General features: G+C 51.4%; 2 protein-coding genes across 4 annotated transcripts; one reads left to right on the top strand and one right to left on the bottom strand.

Annotated features, from left to right (window-relative positions):
- Positions 1–63: 63 nt before the first annotated feature.
- On the top strand, positions 64–18,860 carry LOC117971978 (histone-lysine N-methyltransferase 2B-like; the record flags this gene model as incomplete). 2 transcript variants are annotated; one of them, XM_059011137.1, is given in 25 exon segments in its annotated part: positions 64–156; positions 518–635; positions 1,321–1,434; positions 1,842–2,026; positions 2,675–2,776; positions 2,877–2,987; positions 3,323–3,399; positions 3,992–4,188; positions 4,891–4,994; positions 5,295–5,432; positions 5,685–5,843; positions 6,238–6,355; positions 6,600–6,678; positions 6,893–7,053; positions 7,551–7,709; positions 8,037–11,334; positions 11,687–11,785; positions 12,276–12,382; positions 12,618–12,758; positions 13,230–13,304; positions 13,655–13,832; positions 13,976–14,083; positions 14,266–14,349; positions 14,664–14,793; positions 16,401–18,860. In XM_059011137.1, coding segments are annotated over 25 exon segments (6,411 nt in total), but the record flags the coding sequence as incomplete, so codon positions are not given.
- Positions 18,628–27,365, bottom strand: LOC131709150 (IGF-like family receptor 1). 2 transcript variants are annotated; one of them, XM_059011240.1, is made up of 8 exons: positions 27,324–27,365; positions 24,830–25,057; positions 23,060–23,249; positions 21,561–21,723; positions 21,078–21,147; positions 20,731–20,844; positions 20,346–20,441; positions 18,628–19,703 (listed from the first exon to the last, which is right to left on the bottom strand). In XM_059011240.1, exons 2-8 carry the CDS (start codon positions 24,999–25,001, stop codon positions 19,375–19,377), a joined length of 1,134 nt encoding a protein of 377 aa, XP_058867223.1. In that variant the 5' UTR covers positions 25,002–25,057; positions 27,324–27,365; the 3' UTR covers positions 18,628–19,374. The 2 variants fall into 2 exon arrangements, with proteins under 2 accessions (XP_058867223.1, XP_058867222.1); XM_059011239.1 differs by lacking the exon at positions 27,324–27,365 and adding an exon at positions 26,488–26,627.

Below are 27,365 nucleotides of genomic sequence, written 5' to 3'. Positions count from 1 at the left end.
AGGCTGAGCGTGTTTGTGAATGCCACTGTCTCGCTTCTCACCCTGCCTCGTTTCCTCTCGCAGCCCCTTCTGGAGTGCGAGCGATGCCAGAACTCATACCATCCTGCCTGCCTGGGACCCAACTACCCTAAACCCAACAAGAGGAAGAAATCGTGGGTAAGTCCGGTCAACTGGCCCTCCCTTTATATCTGCCTGAACAAATCCTGTTCGTAAAAAAACCTGACTCGCAGGGAGACGTACTCATGCTGCGTGACCATGATTCATATTTCTAAGTACTAAAAGAATCTTCAGTTCAATGGCAAACTTCTCGAGTTGTTTCTCAATGTGTCATCGAAGACAGTGAGAACGACTCCTAGGCGGAAGCGTTTGTCATTGAATTTTCTAAATTTGAACTGTTTCTAAATGTAGCAGTGTTGCTGCTGGCGTTTTAACAGGTCTGCATGCCCATTGTTAATAGAGGAGAGGTGTGTGGGAGCCCCCTGGTGTTCAGCAGTGGTACTACTTTCTGTTTTCTCAGGTGTGCATGACGTGCATTCGCTGCAAGAGCTGCGGAGTGACCCCTGGGAAGAGCTGGGACTCGGAGTGGAACCACGACACCAGCCTGTGCCCTGACTGCACCAAGCTCTACGAGCAAGGCAAGAACCCCCTGATCCCTCATCACAGCAGAGCTAGAGAGACCTGCCCCTCCTCCCTGATCCCTCATCACTAGAGAGACCTGCCCCTCCTCACTGATCCCTCATCACAGCAGAGCTAGAGAGACCTGCCCCTCCTCCCTGATCCCTCATCACTAGAGACCTGCACCTCCTCCCTGATCCCTCATCACAGCAGAGCTAGAGAGACCAGCACCTCCTCCCTGATCCCTCATCACCTAGAGAGACCTGCCCCTCCTCACTGATCCCTCATCACTAGAGAGACCTGCCCCTCCTCACTGATCCCTCATCACAGCAGAGCTAGAGAGACCTGCCCCTCCTCACTGATCCCTCATCACTAGAGAGACCTGCCCCTCCTCACTGATCCCTCATCACTAGAGAGACCTGCCCCTCCTCCCTGATCACTAGAGAGACCTGCCCCTCCTCACTGATTCAATTCCAGTTCCTTTCCATTTTAATCAATTCCAGTTCCTTTTCATGACGCTGGATTTATTGAGCAAACCTGCACATCTTGTCAATCACATCTTGTGCAATCGCATGTGTTGTTGACAAGTCATGCACGTGTTTCACCAGGTGTGTGTGTGTGTGTGTGTGTGTGTGTGTGTATATAATCTGCGTACGGAAGCCCGTGTCGTAAGTTAACAGGAAAGGCTGCGCTGTGTTTTCTCAGGTAACTACTGCACCATCTGTTCCAAGTGCTACGAGGACAACGACTACGATACTCAGATGATCCAGTGTGCCAAGTGTAACCACTGGGTGCACGCCAAGTGCGAGGGGCTGTCAGGTGAGTCCGGAGAGCAGAGCAGGTGTGAGGGGAGGGGCTGTCAGGTGAGTCCGGAGAGCAGAGCAGGTGTGAGGGGAGGGGCTGTCAGGTGAGTCCGGAGAGCAGAGCAGGTGTGAGGGGGAGGGGGGGGGGGGCTGGAACTGGTTTAAGAAAGCAGTAGCCAGCACTATAACTTGTATAATAGGGATGAGGGTGGGGACGACTCCTGTTGCACAGCAGTTTGATCCATTCCTGGTTTTTACTATGAGTTTAATATTAAGACACACCTGAGCTCTGTATAACTACCCAGACCTAGTCGAAACATGTCAGTGAAATAATTGTTTCTTTCGTTTTTAGTTGTGGCCTTTTTAAATGTTCAACAGTTTCTTGATCTCTCTCTCTCTCTCTCCCTCGCCCCCTCCCTCCAGACGAGCTGTATGAGATCCTGTCCAGTCTCCCGGAGAACGTTCTGTACGCCTGCAGACCCTGCAGCGAGGGCCGGCCCAGCCTGTGGAGGGAGGCTCTGAGCTCGGAGCTGCAGGCCGGGATCAAGAACGTGCTGCTGGGCCTGCTGAGCTCCAGACTCACCCTGCACCTGCTGCACTGCAGAGAGGTGAGAGGGAGGGAGGGGGTTTCAACAAGGCTGGAGCTGCACACGAACGCCCGTACGATAAGATCAAGCGGTCACTTACTGACGAGAGACCGTTTTTGTTAAAAGACAAAATATGTGAGACGCTTGTTCTTCAGCCCAGACCCAGTCAGTGAGTTACAGTGACCCGAGTTGGGCTTCTTTGTTCTTGTATCACAAAACACGGAGAATCCTGGCTCTAAGTTTATTATTTCAAAATGCAGCAATATTGGGTCTGTATGGATGATATTGATTGATTGATTGATTGATTGATTGATTTATTTAATTTTTTATTTTGGATGGTCGATTTTCATATTGGTCGTTTTAAAATCATTATGAGAAGGGGTCTTGTAGAAAGCATATCTAACTGTGTGTGTGTGCATACATGTATGTCTGTGTGAGGTGTGTGTGTCTGTCTGTCCTGTGTGTGTTTGTGTGTCTGTCTGTCCTGTCTGAGGTGTGTCTGTCTGTCTCTGTGTGTGTCTCCTCTCGGTTTGTGTTGGAAAGTCACATGCTCGGTTCCTGTTCCGGGTGTGTCTCTCAGGGTTATTTATATTCCTCGCTGTCCAGACCCATGTCTCTCAAAACAAAGCTAGTTGACCAGCGGCTTGTGGTTGTGCTTCCTGTCCGCAGTGCTCGGAGCAGACGGAGCGTGACAGCGGCTTCGAGGGCAGCCCGGCCTGTGACCTGCAGGCGGTCGGCAAGAAGTTTGACAAGGGCCTCTACACCTCCGTGGTAAGAAGCTGCGCCCCAGGCGTGTCCCCCCACCCCCCCCCCCCCGAGCCGCGCACAGCGGCGTACTCACGCAGGCTGCCTCGCTTCTGTCTCTCTGTAGAAAGCATTCCACGATGACGTCGTCCATGTGATCCGGACACACCTCGAGGAAGACGCGAAACTCCCGGTGGAAGAGCGCAGCACTTCGCTGGCCAGGTCCTTCTACCTGAAGGTGAGAGCTTGGGGTCTCCTCTCTCTGATGGGGGTCTCCTCTCTCTGATGGGGGCCTCCTCTCTCTGATGGGGGTCTCCTCTCTCTGAGATTAAAGATTAAAATGTAAAGAAGGTTGAATTATCGTAAAAATATTCAAACATTAAAAAAACAGCACTTTTTATTCATTCTGCCGCGAATTGTGTAGGTTATTTTGTTTGGGGATGTATGCATTACTGACATGCTTGGGTGTAAATTGGTTTAGGCAGTAATCCATTTCTGTATGAAGCTGGGAGCCCCGGGTCATGATGGTTCATTTATTTTTAAATAAAGAGCCTTTTCTTTTTCTCTCCACAGCTGTTGGAGAGTTTCTTTGGCTGGTTTAACGCCCAGGATCCCAAAGCGTGGGACCCCTGTTCCAAGACCCTCCCAAAGTGAGTACCCCAACACGTCCCTGTCTCTGTAATCCCACGGGCTGCTGTTTGTACCGGGTCGCTCCTAACCAGTGAAGCGCTCTTCCTGCTCTTCAGTGCCCCCTCGTGCTTCTCTGATGTCTGCCAGCGTGTTTAACCCTTTGCTGCCCAGTGTCCAGTACATTTTGACATTGAGAAGATAGGCATTGAAATAGATATGGGAACATAGCCAGGGCAGGAAAGAGTCAACACCAAGCGACTTCCTGTCAAACTCTGAAGCAGCTCTGCACAGGTGGCACTGTGGAGCGATTGTCACCTCTTAATAAGTTTGATTTGAATGTGTGTGTGTGTCCCTTATGAGGTGCCTGAAACGTGCTTGGCATTACACTTGTTTTTAAATGCATAAACGCCTAGAGCTTTTTAAAAGTGTGGAAGTGTATTGTGTTACATATTTAACCACGATACCTACAGCAAGTGCGCCGGTCAGCGCCGCGTAGAACCTGTTTATAGAACGTGGTGGACGTTGCGTAGCTCCCAGGGTCAGTGGGGGTTTACAGGCGTGTCTGGCAGCTCACTGAAAAGAGCCGATTTTCTTTTCTCCTCTTCCCCACAGCGGCATTCTCCCGAACGCGGTGCTCCCCCCCTCCGCGGAGCACGTGTACGCGCAGTGGAGGGAGCGCGAGGGCCAGCGCACGCCCGCGGAGCCCCGAGCCGCCGCACAGGATCGCAAGCCAGACCCGACGAGCGAGCCACAGAGGACACCCCTGTGCAGGTCCGAGGGCAGGGCGGCGAGAGACAACAAGCCCAAAGGTAAAGCAAGAGGCAGGAGTGCAGCTTGAATCACACATTCATTATTATTATTTATTTCTTAGCAGACGCCCTTATCCAGGGCGACTTACAATTGTTATAAGATATCACATTATTTTTACATACAATTACCCATTTATACAGTTGGGTTTTTACTGGAGCAATCTAGGTAAAGTACCTTGCTCAAGGGTACAACAGCAGTGTCTCCCCCACCTGGGATTGAACCCACGACCCTCCGGTCAAGAGTCCAGAGCCCTGACCACTACTTCGAGGAAGTGACTCGACTGGATCCTCATGTCTCATGTGTAATATATTTATATATATATATATAATGTATATGTAATGTGAGAGAGAGGTAGATAGGTGTATGTAGGTAGATATTTAATATTGTTTTCTTAATGCATGTATTGTATTGCTATGTATAATAATACACACACGCATGTTTTCTGTTGTATTTTGAGGCTGTTTTCTCCTTCCTGCTGTCGAATGCTATCGATTTGTATTGATGATGATGATGATGATGATTTGCTGCCTGTCTGATTTTATTGGATTTTGTAAATTGTTCCCTGATGACTCTTCTGTCATGAAGCCCCCCTTTTTAAACGGTCCGAGCTGGACCTGCTGCGGCGATGGGACGGGCAGCCCAGGGCTGCAGCTTCTCCGAATGTGCATCGCTGGGGCTCAGCGCCTGTGTGTGTGTTTCAGGGAGGAGAGGACGCCCCCCTCACATTGAGCCGGATACCAGCTGGAGCAAAGAGGACCAGAGGCAGTGCTGTCTGTGCCTGAAGTACGGGGACGACCGATCCAACGTGAGTAAGACTCCCGTTGCACTGCAGTTTGATCCGTGCCAGGTTTTACTACGAGTTTAATAAAGACGATACCTGGAAAACAATTGCAATGAAAAAAAAAAAAAAAAGAACGCAACGTACAAACAACACAGTAAAAACGTGTGCGGTTCAAACTTGATCTGCAGCATCCAGTCAGGTTTGAGAACAGTATTCCTAAGACAAACGCATATCTGTGTTCATGTGGGCTGAAGGAACGTGGAGGGGCTCCGAGCGATTCCCAGGATCCCATCTTCCTTTTTTTGCTTTACTGTGTTCTCTCAGGATGCGGGCCGGCTCCTGTACCTGGGCCAGAACGAGTGGGCTCACGTGAACTGCTCCCTGTGGTCCGCGGAGGTGTTTGAGGAGGACGACGGCGCGCTGATGAACGTGCATGCGGCCGTCGCGCGCGGGAGGCAGATGGTGAGGAGGAAGTCTCTTTAACCCCAACTTCACAAACCGCCTCTTCCCATCTCCTATTCTATCACCTCGACCTCCCTCCCTGCTGTTTCTGTGTTTAATTTTACTAAAAGAAACTTTATCAGTTCAACGTTTCACTTGGACGTCTTCGAGTGTCAAAATGCTAAATATATCAATAAGATGCTGAATAGAGAATATAAACTCAACTTTTGGTTTTGTAATGCCCCTGTCTGCCCCCTGCTCTCCCCTCCCCAGCGCTGTGAGAAGTGCCACCAGCCGGGTGCCACGGTAGGCTGCTGCCTGACGTCCTGCCAGGGAAACTACCACTTCATGTGCGCCCGCTCCCGAAACTGCGTCTTCCAGGAAGACAGGAAGGTGTACTGCCAGAGGCACCGGGAGCTCACCAGCGGCAAGGTAGGAGCTTCACACTGCAGCTCTATGCAGTGCTGTGCCCTCGCCTCGCCTTGTATACAAGTGGGAGTCCATTCAGAGTGTCGGGTCTAAATACTCTCACTGATAAAATAATTTGAATTGGATCAAAGGGTAAAAGCTGCGTCTGTTGAAGATTAAACTTTTGAAGTTTGTCGTCCTTCACGCAGTAGTGGCTGTGTAATATATAAATACATTTTTAATGGATTAGTCATTAAGCAGACGCTTTTATCCAAAGCGACTTGGAGACTGGGGGGTGAACTATGCATCATCATCATTATCATCAATTGCTGCTGCTGCAGAGTCGCTTCCAATAGGAGCTCGGTTTTTACGTCTCATCTGAAGGACGTTCTATCTCTGTGTGTGTCTCTTTCCTCAGACCGTCTCGGGCGAGGGTTTTCAGGTGCTGCGCCGGGTCTACGTGGATTTCGAGGGGATCAGCTTGAAGAGGAAGTTCCTGACTGGCCTGGAACCCGAGTCCATCAACATGATGATCGGTAAGGCTGACCCCACCTCCCTGACTGCATGTCAGCTGCATCTCCTGATGGTACAGCCTGGACCGCAGTGTCCTGTTCTGACATTCCCAGATACGCTATCCCAGGATACCTGATTTTTTAAATACTCCCATTACAGGGATAGAAATAAGAACCCCAGTTGTTTGTGTGTGTGTGTGTGTGAGCAGTCAGCGCTTCGGTTTGACTGACAGTTCCCCTCTCTGTCTCCGTCTCTCTTCCTGTGTAGGTTCCCTGCAGATTGACAAACTGGGCGTTCTGACGGAGCTGTCTGTCTACCAAGGGAAGCTGATTCCAGTCGGATACCAGTAAGCAAAATACAAATCCCATTGATCAGAGATCTCGGGGGGGGGGGGGGGATTACACTGCTTCTAACCAGTCCAGGCTGAACTCCACACGGTTGCTCCTGTAAGGAGGGGAGGGCTGCGCTGTCGCTAAAATCGCTCCTCTCTCCGTGTAGAAGGCACTGCTCGAGGAGCGATTGCAGTTCGGGTGTCTGGTAATCGTCTCCCCTTCCATCAGGTGTTCACGGTGGTACTGGAGCACCCTGGACCCCAGGAGGCGCTGCAAGTACACCTGTCGAGTGACGGAGGTCCGACCGCCAGCCGTGGAGAAACCAGTGGAAGAGACTCCGGAGCAGGGAGACAACCACACCATTGCACACAGCCCCAGTGCAACCCCAGGTAATCAGGCGTTGCTGACGGGGAGCATGCGTGTTTATTTTAGCTGAGTCTCCGCTCCTGTCTCGTGCAGCGTCCAGTACTGTAGGTGCATTTGTTTGTTTCTGGAAGGGCTACAAGCTTGAGGCTGTTGTTTGGTGTGCGTTGTGAGAAAGCTTTTCCATGTATATTCATCCCTATTATGAGCTCAGAATGAATTCCAGTTCCCAATACCTTTTAAGACGGCCGAGATTCTGCATTCGTGGGAAACGATGGCCAGGCCCTTTGTAAACATGTTGAAGTAGAAATGTTCAAAGAAGCCGAAAAAGTTCAATGACAACAGCTTTGACTAGAAGCCTTTTTTCAGTGTCGTCAGATATTTAAAAATAAAAAAACACTTTAGAAACTTTTTGTCATTGAATTTATTTCAGTTGAAGATTGGAGCTTCTTTTTAGTATTTCTGAATTCAGCGCTGGCGTGGATAATAACACACGTTTTGTGGTTTTTGTTTGGTCTTGCAGATCCAGCTCCTGAGAGAGAGATGTCCCTGCCCGTGGAGACTCCGTCAAGCCCGCTGGCTCCGGTTTCTAAACCCGAGTCTGGGGCTCGTATTAAAATCAGCGGCTACTCCCAGACCCGCCGGCCAGCGGGGGGGCTCTACCGGCCCCTTCCATCGCCAGGTGAGGAAATGCAGCTCTCCACAGCGGCGGGGGGGGAGGTTCTACATGCATACAGAGAACCGCTTATCCACGCGTGATGAAATTGAACGGCAAACGTTTCGACTAGAAGAAACTCAAAAATAATTTAAAGTTATGTGTGCGAGACAAAACTTATTTTCGAAACACTGAGTTGTTTGTTTAAGTTTCTTTTTTCTAAACTCAGCACTGTTGAGTGTTTTTAATAATAGTTATGTGGGCTGACAGGTGATTGCTTGTGATCTAATGCCTGCGAGGTACTGTTAGCCTTCACCCTTTCAGCTTCCAATTCTAGCCTTCCTTTCTTCCCAGGGAGTGCCCAGTCCAAGTCCCATCACATCCCGACCGTCAGCGACCTGGACGAAACGACCATAACCAGGCGGCCGCGAAGACACAGCCCGCTGTCCCACCATGCTGCGCCCCGGGGCCGGATGGCCTCCCCGCCTTTAGGAGGCAGCACCCCTCACTCCTCGGGACCCATAACTCTCAGGGCGGGAGCTTTGCACTCTAAAGCTGCCAGCCTGTCCCCTTACGAGAACCCCGTGACCTCCCCCCAGTCCCGTTCCGGCAGTCGCTCTACCTCCACCATGATTGTTTTGGGGCCTACAGCGGCTGCTGTTTCTGCCCATCTGTCTACCTCAGAGTCTCCCCTCCACGGCTGGCAGGGCAGCAGTCCCAAAGCCGGGGGCGGTGGCTTGTGTTTCTCCCCCCTGGGCCCCGGAAGCCAGCTCCCCAAACCGAAGCCCTTCGACTCGGAGTTCGGGATCCTCCACCAGGACTCCCCGGAGGTGCCCCACGACTTCCTGGAGCCCTCCGACACGGACCTGGCCGGAGCCAACGGCTCCGCCTCCTCTCCGAGCCGCGCTGGCCCCGGGCAGGAAGCGCGGGTCGTCTGCGAGCAGGAGTTCCCCTACGCTCCCCACTTCGACGTGGAGTCTGTCCTGAACGTGGCCGAAGACCTGGAGTTCGACGAGAGCCTCCTGAACGATGACCTGGCCTTGCACTGCGGGGCCCACATCGTGGTCGGGGAGGTGGCAGAGAACCAAGACCCCGATTTCGGTGCAGGCAGCAACCAAAAACGAGCGCTCATCAGAGCCAGACCGCAGGGGGGTGCAGAGGACTGGGGGAACTCTTCATCCGATGAGGACATGGATAACTACTACGACTTCACCCGCACTGTGGTTGCCCACGGGCCCCCTAGAGAGGCTGGGGAGGCGGCGGCTGCAGCAGAACCCCCATCTCGAGGGGCTATCGGCCAGCTGGATGGCGTGGATGACGGTACAGAAAGCGACGCCAGCGTGGCCCCCGCGACCGACGGGTCTAAAACCTCCAAGACCGTCGTCGGCTCGTCCGCGGACCAGAAGGCACCTGGGCCGGCCGGGTTTTCGGACGATGTGGAAACGTCTCCGCCGAGCAACGGGCTGGAGAAGGAACAACAGTCCGCAGTGCCCCGGTGTCCGACGCCTACCGTGAGCGCGACAACGGCGCCGGTGGAATCGACGGAAGCCGCTGCAGAGACATCCGATCACTTGAAGGCTTCTCCTCCTCCTCCAGGCACGGCAGCGTCCGAGGAGGCTGCCTCCCATCCCCAGCTGGGCAGTCCGTCCAGCGCAGAGGCCTGTGCGATGGACCCGGCTCAGGAAAGCAGCCTTTCGTCCTCCGAAGCTCCCAGCCAGGCGTTGGAAGCTCCAGTCCTTGGTGATTCCACGTCTAAGGAAGCACCGTCTGAGAGCGTTGATCTTCAAACCTCAATGAAGTCAGCTAAGGCTCCGGCACCTTTGGATACCTCCTCCTCCTCTTCTTTGCTTCCAGAAGCTTCCAAGGATGTTTTTCTGGATCCAAGCAGTGGACACTTTGTCTCCGCGGAGGACGGCTCCCTGGTGTCTTTCGAAATGCCGGAGCGCAGCGCTTCACAATCGCTTGGAGCGGATCGCTCGGATCCCCCTAAAGATGGCAGTCTCTCCTCCACGCAGCTTTCTGTAGCGCCCCCTGAAGCGAGTAGTAGTAGTTGTAGCAGCAGCAGCGTCCCAGTTGCACAGCCCTCCGCAGAAGCTCCTAAAACCACCCATGTTACAGCCACTGCCCCTCCTAAAATCAGCACGGGACCAGTTACACAGGCTTCAGCCTTTATTCAAGCAAGCCATGTTCCAGCAACTGCAGCATCAGTAGTGCCGCCTGGTAGGACGACCCATGCCCCAATAATACTGGCTTCGAAAGACCATCTCAAACCCGCGCCTGCGATGCGCTCCCTTGTGACTCCTCCTGCCCCCCAGACCACCCAGCCCCCGCAGTCTCAGCTCCCCAGAGGTCTGGCTTGCGTTTCCACTGCCAGCTCGGTTACCCTGGCGTCGTACAGCCAGCTGTCTCTGCCCATGTTCTCCTCCTCCCATTCTGTGCCTCCGGGGACCCCCGCCGTTACCATCGTTTCGTCGGCCCACGCTGGAGTCCAGAGCCCGGAAGTGAAGAGAAGGGAGGTAGCGCTCTGCCAGCCCGTCAGACCCGCCGCTCCCATATTGATTAACGGCTACAGCGCCGCTGTCCCAGTTTCCAGGGAGCAGCCGCAGCCTCCGCCTCCTAGAGGCCGCGTGATCTCCCTCAACCTCAGCGCCCCGCAGCCCCAAGCCGCGGCCCCCGCGCTATCGGGGCACACCCTGCTCACCGTGAGGGAGGTGGGGGGCCAGAACCCGGACGGCAACCCTCAGGTTCTGCTGGTCAACAAGTTCGGCCAGATCTTCGTGAAGAACCCCACCGACAACACTTTCCATCTCCCCGGGGCCAACTCGCCCTCCCTCAGCTTCATCGGGCAGATCAAGTCCCTGCTTCAGAGCAACGCCCTCGCCAGCACTCTGGCGGCTTCTGGGAACCTCTCCGCCATGGGGGGAGGCCAGGCCGTCCACCACAGCCCTCTTTCCCCAGTCGGGGTCGGAGCTGCTGCTGCTGCCCCGGCTGCTGTTGCTGCTTCTAGTTCCACCCTGGTGCAGCGCCTCGCACCTGGTCAGGGCCCCGCGGCTCGGTACCTCGCGTACTCCAGCAATGGTGGGGCGGCGCCCAGCGCAGAGAACCTCCAGAAAGCGCAGAAGAAGCCCAAAAAGAAAAGGCCGTCCCCATTAAAGGCGTCGGACTCCCTGACGAAACCAGCGTCGGTCTCCGTCTGCCAGTCTAACTTGGGGCAGCTCTACGTCCAGTCGCAGCCGACTCCGCCCCCGGGCCCTGTCGGGGTTCCGTCGTGGACCGTCCGCGACCCGATGATGAACCTGCTGCCCGCGGTCAACCTGGTGGCCGGCAGGAGCACCGGGATGTGGAGCCCGCCTCCGCCCAGCGTGGGACCCCGCATCCTGAGTGCGACCCCCAGCTCGGGACCTCTCTTCAGGGTCCCTCCAGCCCTGAGCCGGGCCAACGCGCTCAACCCCTCGGCCCCTGGGTTGCTGGAGCCGGTGCCCTTTACGCTCGCTGCCCTCCAGAGGCCTCGAACCCAAGTTCGCATCAAGAGGGTCTCCTCGCTGTCGGACCGCATCTCCGTCAAGAAGTCCAAGATGGATGTGGAAGCCGTGCAGAGAGCCGGCTTGCTGGAGAACACCCAGCATGCTGTCAGCGGCTTCACATCCTCCAGGTAGGGGCAATGCTTTAATGTTAGTGTACTGCACCCCCCCCCCCCCCCCCCCGTTTATTTAGTTATCTGACATGCACATCAGAAAACAAACATAAACACATCAGATATTGAATGGTGACTATACTGTATATCGAGACCCTGCTGCTGATGCACACCCCACATTAAGTAATGCGGTTTGCAAAAAAATAAGAAGCTTTTTTTTTATTGAGCCAAAAGCCCTGCAGATTACAGCTCTGGGGATCACTGTGACGCACAGCGCTTGGGGGTGGTTTGGCTTGGAAGGTTCTCTGTAGATTTGGGGTGTAGTTTAACCCCCTGCAGCTTCACCGGACGCTTTCTGTTTTGTCAGCAGTAAACTGTGCCGAGTCCGCATGAAGACCCCCACGGTGAAAGGGGTGCTGGATTTGGACAAGCCCAGAGAGGAGAGGCTCAGTGATTTGGAGAACACGGGGTGAGTGTTGAATTCTTTAGCGGCTTCTGAAATGTCTGACGAAAAGACAACAGCAGGGTTTGAAACTCGTCTCTTCCAGCGCCTGCGCCCAGGACTGGGCTACAGAACTAATCTGAATTAAAGAGCAGCGCTTCCATTACCTGAGAACCCAGGTGTGTCAAGAAAATTTTTATAGCTGCATGAGCAACAAGTCTGATAAACCTGCAGAAAGAGATGAGTGCGATCAGCTCAGGGCACGTTTACCAGGAGCCTGATTGTTCAAACTCCTGGCGCCGTGGTCATTTCAGTAATACGCCTCAACCAGGGGAGCTGGGTGCGGTGCCAGCGCAAGTTTCAAACTGGGGGTTCAGCTGTTAATATAATTGTCCGTGCCCTTCATTCAATCAGATCCAGTGAACCATTTAAACAAAGACCCTTCGTTATCCTTGCATGGCGTTACCCATCTCGATTACGTGGTGATTTTTTAAAATGTTCCCTTTCCTTCTTCCAGACCTGCACCTTGGGACTCTTCCCGGCTCCCTGATCCCAAGAACGAGAGGCTGAGGGACTGGCACGGAGTGGGAAAGAGTTCCCTGACGGACTGGACTAAATACTCCGGTACGTGACTCCGGGCTCCACTCGTGTGAATTGAGGTTTTGATTGCCGTTTCTGCCGTTGTAACAGGGCCTGGAGGAGGCTGGGTGTGAGCGGGCGACCCCACCCCCCCGCGTGCACCGCAGTGCCTGACAGCCTCGTCTGCATTCGTGGTTGAAGGACAGTACAAAACCCTGTAGTCCTTCTCCCTGCTAGAGCGCAGTATTGTGCAGTTCAGTTTACCGTGTGTGTGTTTCAGGCGCCGCGTCGAGCTCCGATGAGGAGGGTCTCTTTCCCGAACCCGAGGAGGAAGGGGGGGCGTCAGCGAAGGACCGGCCCCACCTTTGCTTCGAGATCAAGAGTGAAGACGGCTTTCACATCCAGGCGGACAGCATCGAAGGTGACGCTGGCTGGGGGGGGGGGGGGGCAGCGGAGTTAATCATACTGACACGTGCTTGACTCCCAGTTCAGTTGAATAATAATGCGTTGTTCGGGTCCAGACCTTTCCCTTTACATGTAATTCAATGGGCTGAGATTCATGAGAAGCGATTCAGTTGCTCCCATGTAGTAGTTTCTGCCGTCTGAAACACCAATCAGAAGACAGGAGAAGAAAGAAACAGCCGAAAGTCGGTGCCCTTTTAAAGTTTATCACAGTAAAAGCACAGCAAAGTGTAATAAAGCATAGGGTAGCATTGACTGGAGTAGTATAGTAGGTAAAACCTGGTAACAAACATGGCAAACCAGGGCAAGCAATGGGAAAGCCACACTATACACTAAATACAAATAATATAAGTAAGACTAAACAGATTGTGGATACGCTGGAGGTGGATTACTGCTTCCGACTCTAACCTGCTTCCTCTTTCTGTCTCAGTGGCCTGGAGGGCGGTGGTGGAGAGGGTGCAGGAAGCCAGAGCTGCTGCCAGACTCAAGCAGCTCTCCTTCGCAGGTGTGTCTCAATAAACCTGTGCTACCGACCGGCAAGCGCACCAATTATACCACAGCCAAGAGCTACGGGATTAAAACCGTGGTGCAGAACATACAGATGCAGCGTTTGCGTGCCGATGTGTCTGTGCTGGTTGTTTGCGGTTGTCTGTAAAAGATGTGTGATTGTGTGTTGTGATCTGACGGACAAATGGACACCCCCGTGTTACGGGTGTGGTTTCATGTGCGTTGTGCGCCTGTCTCGGGTCAGTGTGTTACTGTGTGCGTTGTGCTCCTCTCTCTGGGTCAGTGTGTTCTCATGCGTTCTCCTCTCTCTGGGTCAGTGTTTTATCATGCGTTGTGCTCCTCTCTCAGGGGTGAGCGGGGTGCAGATGCTGGGAATGGTTCACGACGCTGTGCTCTTCCTGGTGGAGCAACTGTTCGGAGCCAGTCTCTGCTCCCGGCACAAGTTCTGCTTCCACAAGCAGGAGGACCTGGAGGAGGAGCTGCCCATCAACCCCAGCGGCTGTGCCCGGGCCGAGGTGTACCTCAGGTAGGGACCCCCTGACTCCACTTTCTCATGAAATGTCACGTGGCTAGAGAGTCGGACAGGGATGGGGAGTTTATTGACCTGCGAAGGTTGTGTTACTCTGCGGCCGGCCCCCTTGTTTAAACAGCGTTCATGTGTGTTGGCAGGAAATCCACTTTCGACATGTTTAACTTCCTGGCCTCCCAGCATCGGCAGCTCCCGGACATCGTGGCCTGCGACGAGGAAGAGGACGAGGTTCCTCTCAAGTCCACCAGGTAACTGTCCCACAATCCCGCTCTGACCTTTCCAAAGGGTTCAAGCCCGTTCCTACACAACAGGCGAGACAGTCAAGCGACTATTAAACTAACTGTCGCTTAGTTGAACAGCGATGCACTTTTTTTTTTTAAGCCGGATCTGTTTGACTTGACTGAATGAAACCCCTCCTGTTCCTCCACAGACGGGCCACCAGTCTGGAGCTCCCGATGGCCATGCGGTTCCGGCACCTGGAGAGGACGTCGAAGGAAGCCGTGGGAGTCTACAGGTAACACCCAGCTCGTGCCCGACAGCACTGGACCCGCTGGAAGCTTTCAGAACAGCAAGGACCAAAGCACGAAACGCAGCCATCGCAAGCAGAGTCTTCAGAACCGTTTTACTGAAGCAGCTGCTGGTGTTTTAATGGTGAAGGGAACACAGAAATAAGAATACATAAGTTAATAAAGGCTGTCTCTCTCTCTCTCTCTCTCTCTCTCTCTCTCTCTCTCTCTCTCGCTCGCTCGCTCGCTCGCTCTCTCTCTCGCGCTCTCTCTCTCTCTCTCTCTCTCTCTCGCTCTCTCTCGCGCTCGCTCTCGCTCTCAGGTCTGCTATCCACGGGCGAGGTCTCTTCTGCAAGCGCAATATCGACGCCGGGGAGATGGTGATAGAGTACTCAGGAATCGTCATCCGCTCCGTGCTGACTGACAAACGAGAGAAATACTACGACAGCAAGGTGAGAGGAATGGGCTCTGTGTGTGTGTGTGTGAGAAATACTACGACAGCAAGGTGAGAGGAATGGGCTCTGTGTATGTGTGTGAGAAATACTACGACAGCAAGGTGAGAGGAATGGGCTCTGTGTGTGTGTGTGTGAGAAATACTACGACAGCAAGGTGAGAGGAATGGGCTCTGTGTGTGTGTGTGTGAGAAATACTACGACAGCAAGGTGAGAGGAATGGGCTCTGTGTGTGTGTGTGTGAGAAATACTACGACAGCAAGGTGAGAGGAATGGGCTCTGTGTGTGTGTGTGTGAGAAATACTACGACAGCAAGGTGAGAGGAATGGGCTCTGTGTGTGTGTGTGAGAAATACTACGACAGCAAGGTGAGAGGAATGGGCTCTGTGTGTGTGTGTGTGTGAGAAATACTACGACAGCAAGGTGAGAGGAATGGGCTGTGTGTGTGTGTGAGAAATACTACGACAGCAAGGTGAGAGGAATGGGCTCTGTGTGTGTGTGTGTGTGAGAAATACTACGACAGCAAGGTGAGAGGAATGGGCTGTGTGTGTGTGTGAGAAATACTACGACAGCAAGGTGAGAGGAATGGGCTCTGTGTGTGTGTGTGTGTGTGAGAAATACTACGACAGCAAGGTGAGAGGAATGGGCTCTGTGTGTGTGTGTGAAATACTACGACAGCAAGGTGAGAGGAATGGGCTCTGTGTGTGTGAGAAGTACTACGACAGCAAGGTGAGAGGAATGGGCTCTGTGTGTGTGTGTGAGAAATACTACGACAGCAAGGTGAGAGGAATGGGCTCTGTGTGTGTGTGTGTGAGAAATACTACGACAGCAAGGTGAGAGGAATGGGCTCTGTGTGTGTGTGTGTGTGTGAGAAATACTACGACAGCAAGGTGAGAGGAATGGGCTCTGTGTGTGTGTGTCTGCATCTGTGTGTGTGTGTTTACTCACAATATCTCCCTCTTTCTCTCCCTCTCACCCCCCTCTCTCGCATCCCCCCCTCTCTCATCCTCTCTCACCCCCCCCTCTCTCACCCCCCTCTCTCTCATCCCCCCTCTCTCATCCCCCTCTCTTTCTTTCTCATCCCTCTCTTTCTCTCTCATCCCCCCTTTCTCTCTCACCCCCTCTCTCTCATCCCCCTCTTTCTCTCTCATCCCTCTCTCATCCCCCCTCTCTCTCATCCCCCTCTTTCATCCTCCCTCTCTATCTCTCCCCCCTCTCTCAACCCCCTTCTCTCTCTTTCTTTCTCTCTCTCTCCTCTCTCATTCCCCCCTCTCTATCCTCTCTCACCCCCTCTCTCATCCCCCCTCTCTCTCATCCCCCCTCTTTCTCTCTCATCCCCCTCTCTCTCATCCTCCCTCTCTATCTCTCCCCCTCTCTCAACCCCCTTCTCTCTTTCTCTCTCCTCTCTCGCATCCCCCCTCTCTCTCATCCTCTCACCCCCCTCTCTCTCATCCCTCTCTCTCTCATCCCCCCTCTCTCTCATCCCCCTCTCTCATCCTCCCTCTCTATCTCTCTCCCCCCTCTCTCATCCCCCTCTCTTTCTTTCTCATCCCTCTCTTTCTCTCTCATCCCCCCCTCTCTCTCTCATCCCCCCCTCCTCTCTCTCAGGGGATTGGCTGCTACATGTTTCGCATCGATGACTTCGACGTGGTGGACGCCACGATGCACGGCAACGCGGCGCGCTTCATCAACCACTCCTGCGAGCCCAACTGCTACTCGCGGGTCATCAACGTGGAGGGCCAGAAGCACATCGTGATCTTCGCGCTGCGCCCCATCTACCGGGGAGAGGAGCTCACCTACGACTACAAGTTCCCAATCGAGGATGCCAGCAGCAAACTGCACTGCAACTGCGGGGCCAAGCGCTGCCGTCGCTTCCTCAACTAGAGACTCCCAGAGAGGGGCTGGAGTCCAGGGAGGGACGGGGAACAGAGACTCCCAGGGAGGGACGGGGAACAGAGACTCCCAGGGAGGGACGGGGAACAGAGACTCCCAGGGAGGGACGGGGAACAGAGACTCCCAGGGAGGGACGGGGAACAGAGACTCCCAGGGAGGGACGGGGAACAGAGACTCCCAGGGAGGGACGGGGAACAGAGACTCCCAGGGAGGGACGGGGAACAGAGACTCCCAGGGAGGGACGGGGAACAGAGACTCCCAGGGAGGGACGGGGAACAGAGACTCCCAGGGAGGGACGGGGAACAGACCCACCGGGAACAGACCCACCGATAGGGGCTGGAGTCCAGGGAGGAACGGGGAACAGACCCACCGATAGGGGCTGGAGTCCAGGGAGGGATGGGGAACAGAGACCATAGTTGGGGTTCGGGTCCCGTCCCGTTTTTTAGGGTCTGGATTTTAATAACTTAAGATAAGCTATTCCAATATTGGTGCTAATCGAGGAGGGGGCTGTGAAAGCAGACGGGAAGTGTGTATCGCCCCCTGCAGGCAGAGGCACTCTAGAGTCTCTCACTCTCGTTACTGCTCATTTGACGGGCTCTTTTGCGTTGCCGCTGTTCCTCCATAGATCCGCAGAAAGGTACCCCTTACATGCGCTCTGCAAAAAACGACATTTTATAAAGCACTTGTTCTCAACAAAGGTTATCGTTACTGTTAAAGGAACGCCTGCTTAGATGTTTGGTACTGTATCTGTTAGCTTGATACTTGGGGATAATGAAAGGGTCTGCTTCTCTGTCCTCTCGTTCTTCGTTCTTCTAGCTAAAAAAAGCCACTGCCTGGTAGGAAATCTCGGAGATGGTGCTAAGCTTTCTCACTATCTCTGTTCCCCTCCCCAAACCGACCTGACTGTGCAGTGCGACGTCCAGGCTGGCCATGCCGCTGCTCACGACACTAAAGCACGCTGGGTTTCTCTGGCTGCGTGGCTGAGCTCGGATCCATTGGAGTTCAGGGTCTGTCAGGTGTGGAGATACTTGGAGCTTATAAACTGGTTGACACTCTCTTCTGATGGCAGCTTTTTTTGATAATCAGCCTTTTTTTTCCCTCTCCTCTAAACCAGGGGTGGGAATGTGAGCGGACTCTCTCTGCGCAGAGTCTCGTTTAATTTTTATTTTTTTTTACGATACGTAAATAACATTTACAAATTTAACTGTAAACAAAATGATCATACTTTTTGTGGTGGATTTTACAGCTCAGGACATTCTGCGCTGAGATTATGAGAATTAAAACGAGCGTGTTTTTTATTATTTTTTTGTGTTGCTGTTGAAAAAAAAAATACTACGAATTCCGTCAGGTTTTGGAAACTCTGCGGACAGAGAACTACTTCCGCTACAAAACAGTGTCAGCTTTTGTAGATGGTACTGGAGGAGTGGGGGGTTCTTTCAGTGGTGGGGTGTCTGACCTTTGATCCCTTTCTCCTGCTTCTTGAAATGTTTCCTCGGCACGGACAGTAGGATCTTTTGCACAGCAATATCTGGTACTTGGATCAGGAGACGAGAGCGTGTTGTTTATTTTTTTTTGCACCAGTTGGGTTGTAGCAGCGATGCTGGGATAGAGGTTTGTGTTTTAGATTTAACATCTGTTTCAAACCCTTGATTTGAAAGGCCCTTCTTCGTAACCCCCTCCCTGGGAGGCTCTGAGGCAGGACTGCCCTGGCAGTGCCCCCCTGGTACAGAACAGTCTGTGGTCAGAGTGGTGACTCCCTGGCGGTGACTCCCTTGTGAAAGACCCTACCTCAATAGCCAACGACAAGCAGGGCACAGGGCTGCCATCTGTCTGTGCAATGAAGGAAGTGAATCACTCGTTACATGCTTAAATACACACATACACACATGCATACATGCATACACACACACACACACACACAGATATATCTCAAGACACGAGATACGTGACTAAGTTTAATTTTTAAACAACAAAATGTTTTTGTGAACTGGCTTTGTTACCTTGTATAAAACAAACAAACACAGAAAATCTCGTTTTGTACATAGTTGTATAAATATTTCTAAACCAGTTTAATTTTTCTATGCACTTTTTCTTATTTATGATGTCATTTGCCCAATAAAGATGTTAAGATGTTTGAAGAAAAAAAAATGAAATGACCCCGAGTCTCGCCTGTCTTGGATTAGGTGTTAGGAGCTCCAGTTGAGTCACACACAGGGTGTTGCATCGGGGGAGGGGGGAGGGGGGTTATATTCTTCAGCTGGGATTGAAATAAGACTCCTGCTGCATAGCGGTTTCATCCACTCCAGGTTTTACCATGAGATTAATTAGCCCCCATTGTGTACAGATAACAAGCTCAGGGGTGTCTTATTAAACTGATGGTGAAACCAGGAATGGATCAATCTGCTGTGCAACGGGAGTCTTATTTCTGTCCCTGTTCACTAATATATATATATATATATATATAGTGACAAAAGAGGTGGGGAGTTAAGTGGTTGAATTTACTGGTAGATTGGTGAAATAACTGCTTTTTGTATCTGTGTTTAATGTTAAAGTCTTCCATACAGACTACAGCATACATGTCATTTTATTTCTCTACTGTATCTCTGTCAACACGTCCTCCACGCAGGCTGTGTCTGTTTGCCAATCTCAATGCAGTCGGATCTTGGGGGGGGGGGGGGGGGGGTTGCGGCTATAGCGCCTCCCTGGAATCTGGGGGGAGTCTCGCCAGGATCTTGACCGCGTCGTTCCGTCCCATGTCGGCCAGGACCCTGGCCAGCTGCCCCACGGTCCAGTCGGGCCACTTGGCGGAGACGGCCTCCAGCACGGCCTTCAGGGGGCTCTTGCTGTCGCGCATGGAGTAGGTGTAGTTGATCCAGGTGGCAGGGAAGCTGCAGCGGGCCGCCAGGTGCCTCGTGGTCCTGCTGTTGGGGCTCTCGGGGTCCAGCAGCATGACCAACTCCTCCAGAACGTCCAGGTCATCCAGGACCCTCTGCAAGGGCACCTCCTGTAGCCCGGGGGCTGCAGACACAAGAGCGAAACTTGAGAAACGCAAGAGAGCTGATCAACTGGAGGCCAGTCAGACCACCGGCTCCTAGCAGCACCTCAAAACCTTGTCAAGTCGGGTCTCGACGGATTCCAGTGATACACCATCAAACAACGTGGCTAGGTATCTATATATCGCTGTATTTATCTCTCTGTCTCGCTTAAAGTCTTCCAGACAGACAAAAGTGTAAATGTAAGTATTGCTCAAATCTATCTATAAAAAACTCTCCTGTGCTAAATCTGCCTCCACTTCATTTCCACACAGTATATCCTCTGGTCCTGGTTTCTGTGCTGCACTTAAGTATTGGTTTGGTTGAACTTTGTCGACTCCTCCTTTTTAAGATTTCAATGCCCCCCGCAACGAAATTGTTAATTTTTCATATGCAGGTCCTCGTCTGCACAGTCATTTATTATTGAAACAGTAACGTATTGCTTTCAGTGCAATGACCTTTCTATACAGCAAAGCTTTCAGGAGCTTCAGGACAGGAACAGAAACTTGAATCATTTGGTGGTTATGCTGCTTACAGAATGAGCCCTTGCCTCAAACCAGCACTGTGCAACGTGTGTGTGTGTGTGTGTGTGTGTGTGTGTGTGCGCGTGCGCGGGAGTGAGACTCACCCAGCATCTCATTCAGGGTTTTATCAGTGAAAACCTCGACAGGTCCGTCTTCTAGCTTGTCTGAGGGAGGTGAAAGTTCAGATTCCCCATCGCTGTCTTTACGAGCCAACATAAGAATAGAAAAAAAAAAAAAAAAAATCAACCGACTACCCTTAATGATTTATCAAAGTCCCAGTGTATCTTATTATCCTGTGTACAAAAAAAAAGAATTCATTGTGAATATCATCCATAACACGGTGTTAAATTGACAACATATCAAAATAAACAAAAATTCAGCGTTGAACATTATCTCTCCTGCGTGTCTTTGCCAGTGATACGCTGGTTTAAATGTTCCAAGCTGAAGTGTGGAACACAAGCAGAGATGAATAGAATGCTGCGGCCTCACCGTGCGCTGCCAGGTCGAGTCTGTCCTGCAGCTGCTTGTAATTCTTAGAAACCAAAGAGAGAACGATTCCCGTCACTACGACGACCAGAATCACCAGCACTGAACACCAAACATCTGCAACGAGGTAACACAGGAGGCGCTTTTGTGCAGTGTCCACAAAACCCTGTAGACACTTCAAACAAATGCAACTGAAGGCTCTAAAGCCCTGCCAATGGAAACATTACTCATTGACTTTACACTGAAGACACTGAGAAAGACTTCTAGTGGAAACTATGTTTCTCTGTTTTAAGTATAATAGTTTAAACATGACCACGTGGGAGCTGTCTGTGTTTGAGTGAGTCACTCACATGGTCTTGTTGCTGGTGTTGTCTGGGACATGGTTCCATGCGCTGACGTCATCATCATCAGACCTGCGGGCTGTCAATCCACACAAGAGAAGCAGACTTTAGACCATGAAACGATTTGACACGGAGGGTGTTGAGAGAGTTTTAAAAAAATAAACAAACAGGTACAGAAGTAGCTGCACAGCTGCAGATTTAGTTATTAATCTGATAATATTTTGTATGTATTCAGTCTAGTCCATGTACTCGTCGGTGTTGCACACGTACGGGCTCGTGCACAGTGGGGTGATCGGAGTTTTCTTTACTGCCCATTCCCTGTGTCAAATTCAATTTCACAATGTGAATATATTGGACCCTGGGCACCAAAGAGACGTCCTAATCAGCATAACATAGACTATTGCCTTGTTGCTTTAACGCTGTACTTTTTCAAGCACTTGGCACTCAACACAATGATAGATCACATGTAAAACTGAAGCCTGATAGACGCACGGTCTGGCCGGTGCTCTGCCCGGGGTCAGTGGTCCCTTCCTGGTACTGCAGGCACTGCGTTCCCTCCGCTGGCACACAGGAGAAGTCAGCGTGCGGGCACTCGGTGTTCCCAGACTCCTCGCCAACGCTGCCCGAACACCAACAGCAGACGGGCTGGCAGTCGCTGAGGGCAGAGGAAAGAGACGAACAAACATCGAAAAGGGTTTCACATCCAGGAGCTCCACAGCGGATATCAACGAGCTACCGGCCCCTGGAGGACAGCCCTGAGAAGGAACTCCACAGCGGATATCAACGAGCTACCGGCCCCTGGAGGACAGCCCTGAGGAGGAACTCCACAGCGGATATCAACGAGCTACCGGCCCCTGGAGGACAGCCCTGAGAAGGAACTCCACAGCGGATATCAACGAGCTACCGGCCCCTGGAGGACAGCCCTGAGGAGGAGCTCCACAGCGGATATCAACGAGCTACCGGCCCCTGGAGGACAGCCCTGAGGAGGAACTCCACAGCGGATATCAACGAGCTACCGGCCCCTGGAGGACAGCCCTGAGGAGGAACTCCACAGCGGATATCAACGAGCTACCGGCCCCTGGAGGACAGCCCTGAGGAGGAACTCCACAGCGGATATCAACGAGCTACCGGCCTCTGGAGGACAGCCCTGAGGAAGAGCTCCACAGCGGATATCAACGAGCTACCGGCCCCTGGAGGACAGCCCTGAGGAAGAGCTCCACAGCGGATATCAACGAGCTACCGGCCCCTGGAGGACAGCCCTGAGGAAGAGCTCCACAGCGGATATCAACAAGCTACCGGCCCCTGGAGAACAGCCCTGAGGAGGAACTCCACAGCGGATATCAACGAGCTACCGGCCCCTGGAGGACAGCCCTGAGGAGGAGCTCCACAGCGGATATCAACGAGCTACCGGCCCCTGGAGGACAGCCCTGAGGAGGAACTCCACAGCGGATATCAACGAGCTACCGGCCCCTGGAGGACAGCCCTGAGGAGGAACTCCACAGCGGATATCAACGAGCTACCGGCCCCTGGAGGACAGCCCTGAGGAGGAACTCCACAGCGGATATCAACGAGCTACCGGCCCCTGGAGGACAGCCCTGAGGAGGAGCTCCACAGCGGATATCAGCGAGCTACCAGCCCCTGGAGGACAGCCCTGCAGGTGCAGTAGTTTAGAGACCCTCAATATATTCAAATGTTATTCAAATGCTATTTAGTTTTAGCCACTATTCACTATTCTGAAAAATCATCCCTTGTGGAAGTTTACCAAGGTATTTTTGCAGTTATTCCCCCCCATGCTTTTTCCTTGGCTATACTGCGCATTTCCCACAGTCTACCCTGGTTGGCCATGTGTATTAATATGCTTTACCCTAGCTGTCTGTGCTTTACAACCCTTACCTATGCTTCACGTGGATTCCCCAGTGAAGAGCCAGGAACCTGGGAGAAATCCCCCGGGAAGCTCAGCTCTGCCCCTGGGTAACACAGAGCTGTCTTACCCCTCTCCGCAGCACTGCGTGTCCCTGGTAGCGCTGCAGCGTCTCAGGGTTCGTCTGCCATGGCACTTGCTGCAGGGCTGGCACAGGTCGTGGGTGCCAGTGTTGTATGTCCCGTTAGCACACGGCCGCAGAGGTGTGGTCAAGCGCCCTCCTTCATCAGGGATGCCGCAGTTCGGAGAATATTCCTTTCCTGGAAAAGAATTGGAATGAAAGCTGGATGGGGAGTTCTAGAGAGGCAGGAGAACCTGGTATACTGGCTGCTCTTAGAGAGAAGGTGTTTGGGAGCTCTGTTGAAGCTGCTGTTAGAGAGAAGGTGTTTGAGAGCTCTGTTGAAGCTGCTCTTAGAGAGAAGGTGTTTGAGAGCTCTGTTGAAGCTGCTCTTAGAGAGAAGGTGTTTGAGAGCTCTGTTGAGGCTGCTCTTAGAGAGAAGGTGTTTGAGAGCCCTGTTGAAGCTGCTCTTAGAGAGAAGGTGTTTGAGAGCTCTGTTGAGGCTGCTCTTAGAGAGAAGGTGTTTGGGAGCTCTGTTGAGGCTGCTCTTAGAGAGAAGGTGTTTGAGAGCTCTGTTGAAGCTGCTCTTAGAGAGAAGGTGTTTGAGAGCTCTGTTGAGGCTGCTCTTAGAGAGAAGGTGTTTGAGAGCCCTGTTGAAGCTGCTGTTAGAGAGAAGGTGTTTGAGAGCTCTGTTGAGGCTGCTCTTAGAGAGAAGGTGTTTGAGAGCTCTGTTGAAGCTGCTCTTAGAGAGAAGGTGTTTGAGAGCTCTGTTGAAGCTGCTCTTAGAGAGAAGGTGTTTGAGAGCTCTGTTGAAGCTGCTCTTAGAGAGAAGGTGTTTGAGAGCTCTGTTGAAGCTGCTCTTAGAGAGAAGGTGTTTGAGAGCTCTGTTGAAGCTGCTCTTAGAGAGAAGGTGTTTGAGAGCCCTGTTGAAGCTGCTGTTAGAGAGAAGGTGTTTGAGAGCTCTGTTGAAGCTGCTCTTAGAGAGAAGGTGTTTGAGAGCTCTGTTGAAGCTGCTCTTAGAGAGAAGGTGTTTGAGAGCTCTGTTGAGGCTGCTCTTAGAGAGAAGGTGTTTGAGAGCTCTGTTGAAGCTGCTCTTAGAGAGAAGGTGTTTGAGAGCTCTGTTGAGGCTGCTCTTAGAGAGAAGGTGTTTGAGAGCTCTGTTGAAGCTGCTCTTAGAGAGAAGGTGTTTGAGAGCTCTGTTGAAGCTGCTCTTAGAGAGAAGGTGTTTGAGAGCTCTGTTGAAGCTGCTCTTAGAGAGAAGGTGTTTGAGAGCTCTATTGAGGCTGCTCTTAGAGAGAAGGTGTTTGCGAGCTCTGTTGAGGCTGCTCTTAGAGAGAAGGTGTTTGAGAGCTCTGTTGAAGCTGCTCTTAGAGAGAAGGTGTTTGAGAGCTCTGTTGAAGCTGCTCTTAGAGAGAAGGTGTTTGAGAGCTCTGTTGAGGCTGCAGGGTTTGCTTTAAACATGTTAAAAAGTCCCCAGGATGTGATGACTGAAACAGGAAATAACACACTGAGGGAATCTAAACAAGAAGGCGACGAGCTGTGGTGTTTCAGGCTTCAAAGAAAAGGGAACTTGATTCAAAGTTAGAAATGCAAAAAAAAAAAAAAAAAATGTAATAAATTCAACGACAAACGTTTCGACTGGAAGTCTTTCTCAGGGTCTTCAATGTAAACTCAAATGACAAACCCAAAGTGGCAGGTGCCTGGTGGTGGTTTTCCTTTCTGTAAAGACACGTTGCAAACATGGTAAGGGGCCTGTCATTCTAATGCTGCCCATGTGTGTACCTGCTTCTCTGGGGTAGTCCTTCTCGCACGCCCGACACTCGCTCTCGCTCCAGTAGGAGAGGTAGGAACAGCGTTTTGAGTACAGTCTCCCGGAGCTTATGGAGAGAGCACCGTGCAGACAGGAGGACAGCAGGACTGCCCACAGAACCGGCGACTCCCAGCGAAGCTTCATATTCCTTCAGAGCTGAACAAAAATCACCCGTCTGTGATTGATGCGATCCAGACGTCCTGCAGGAGAAGTTACCAACCCTCAATGCAACCCATTTTATAGAAATTCACAGCTCCACTCAGACCCCTAACCCTAACCCCAGTTATTACAGAGAGAGAGATATGGATCCTAACCCTAGCCCCAGTTATTACAGAGAGAGAGATATGGATCCTAACCCTAACCCCAGTTATTACAGAGAGAGAGAGATATGGATCCTAACCCTAACCCCAGTTATTACAGAGAGAGAGATATGGGTCCTAACCCTAACCCCAGTTATTACAGAGAGAGAGAGATATGGATCCTAACCCTAACCCCAGTTATTACAGAGAGAGAGATATGGATCCTAACCCTAACCCCAGTTATTACAGAGAGAGAGAGAGATATGGATCCTAACCCTAACCCCAGTTATTACAGAGAGAGAGATATGGGTCCTAACCCTAACCCCAGTTATTACAGAGAGAGAGAGATATGGATCCTAACCCTAACCCCAGTTATTACAGAGAGAGAGATATGGATCCTAACCCTAACCCCAGTTATTACAGAGAGAGAGAGAGATTTGGATCCTAACCCTAACCCCAGTTATTACAGAGAGAGAGATATGGATCCTAACCCTAACCCCAGTTATTACAGAGAGAGAGAGATATGGATCCTAACCCTAACCCCAGTTATTACAGACAAAGATATTTGGCTGATTTAGTTTTTCCTCCTTTGGAAACTCCCTGCTCACAGTGCGTCTGGATGGTAGTTTCCGTTGAAAGAAAACGTATAGCCGATTTAACACTTTAAGTTCACGGTGTGATAAATCATAAAAGGGTCCAAATTGAGATTATGGAAAAATATAATACAGCCACATGTTCCACACTCAACTGCATAAGTTAAAAATAAACTCTAGAAATAATGGAAGAAACATTTAGTGACAAACTGTTCTGCAATAGGAGTCTTATTGCCATCACTTGCAATAATAATGCTGGTTATTATCACAGGGGTGGAAATAAGACTCCTGTTGCATAGCAGATTGATCCATTCCTGGTTTAACAAGACGCAGCCGAGTGTGTTACCTAGACACACTGTGGCTGATCAAGCTTGTGTTAAAACCTGGAATGGGTGAAACTGATCTTCAATAGGAGTCTCGTTTCCGTCCCTGATGGACAGCTTTGTAAATCGTTAACTGTGTGCCTATGTGCTTAAGAAGCCAACAGCAGTCTGCAAAGCTGCGTGAAAAGTGTCCGTAACATCTGACGTTTAGTTCAAAGAAACAAAGATACTGTCTGTACCAAACTATGAAAACAACAAGCAGCTGCCCAAGCATCAAAGAGAAAAGAAACGTGTGGCGTGGAGAGAGAGGATCTACTTCTGAAAAGCACCCAGACACAGGAAGAAACATAAATACAGAAGAGAGGAATATATAGAGAGAGAGAAAGAGAGAAATAGAATGTATTTTGAAACTCACCTTTGAAATCTTCTGCCTGCTTCTCCTAATAGCGTTTCTCGAGCCAGTAAACAGAGAGCGGAAGGGTGATGGCATTTCCTCACCGGTAAACAGACACATTTAGAAACAGGAAGGTGCAGCCAAAAAAAAGGTTTTTTTTTTTTTTTACATGCAGTGTCTCTCATGACTTTGGATCTTCCCTATGCTTTACCAGCATAGGGAAGCATAGGGAAGCATTGTAAAACACAGAGAGGTCTGGTAAAGCATAGGGAAGCATTGTAAAGCACAGAGAGGTCTGGTAAAGCATAGGGAAGCATTGCAAAGCACAGAGAGGTCTGGTAAAGCATAGGGAAGCATTGTAAAGCACAGAGAGGTCTGGTAAAGCATAGGGAAGCATTGTAAAGCACAGAGAGGTCTGGTAAAGCATAGGGAAGCATTGTAAAGCACAGAGAGGTCTGGTAAAGCATAGGGAAGCATTGTAAAGCACAGAGAGGTGTGGTAAAGCATAGGGAAGCATTGTAAAGCACAGAGAGGTCTGGTAAAGCATAGGGAAGCATTGTAAAGCACAGAGAGGTCTGGTAAAGCATAGGGAAGCATTGTAAAGCAGTGAGAGGTCTGGTAAAGCATATTAAAAAAACACCCGGCAAACTAACCTTTATGAAAGTTCCCCACAGTAAAGTATAGCAAAGTGTAATAAAGGTTTGGTTTGGCTTGATTCCGCCGCAGTGACTGTTTTTGAATCAGAACAAGGTTGGGTTTGTATTTAATAGTAACTGAGAACGCGTGTGAGGAACTGAACATGTATAATTATACAGAAGGGAATGTAGATGTTGAAGGGAGTCTACAAGCCTACATACCTTTCTTTGAAGCTGTTTCCCCGGAAGCGTTTGCGAGCTTCG

This window comes from Acipenser ruthenus, chromosome 41, assembly GCF_902713425.1.
Source record: "Acipenser ruthenus chromosome 41, fAciRut3.2 maternal haplotype, whole genome shotgun sequence".
NCBI lineage: Eukaryota > Metazoa > Chordata > Actinopteri > Acipenseriformes > Acipenseridae > Acipenser > Acipenser ruthenus.
The sequence above is the reverse complement of the archived record's forward strand: the minus strand, read 5'-3'. Positions and strand labels throughout refer to the sequence as shown.

Excerpts from the sequence above, each read along its gene's own strand:
- LOC131709150 (XM_059011240.1), bottom strand. The coding sequence starts at position 25,001 with ATGAAGCTTCGCTGGGAGTCGCCGGTTCTGTGGGCAGTCCTGCTGTCC. Across the intron at positions 23,250-24,829 it reads GGACTACCCCAGAGAAGCAG|GAAAGGAATATTCTCCGAAC; the intron begins GTACACACATGG and ends ATTCTTTTCCAG. Across the intron at positions 21,724-23,059 it reads ACGCAGTGCTGCGGAGAGGG|CGACTGCCAGCCCGTCTGCT; the intron begins GTAAGACAGCTC and ends CTCTGCCCTCAG.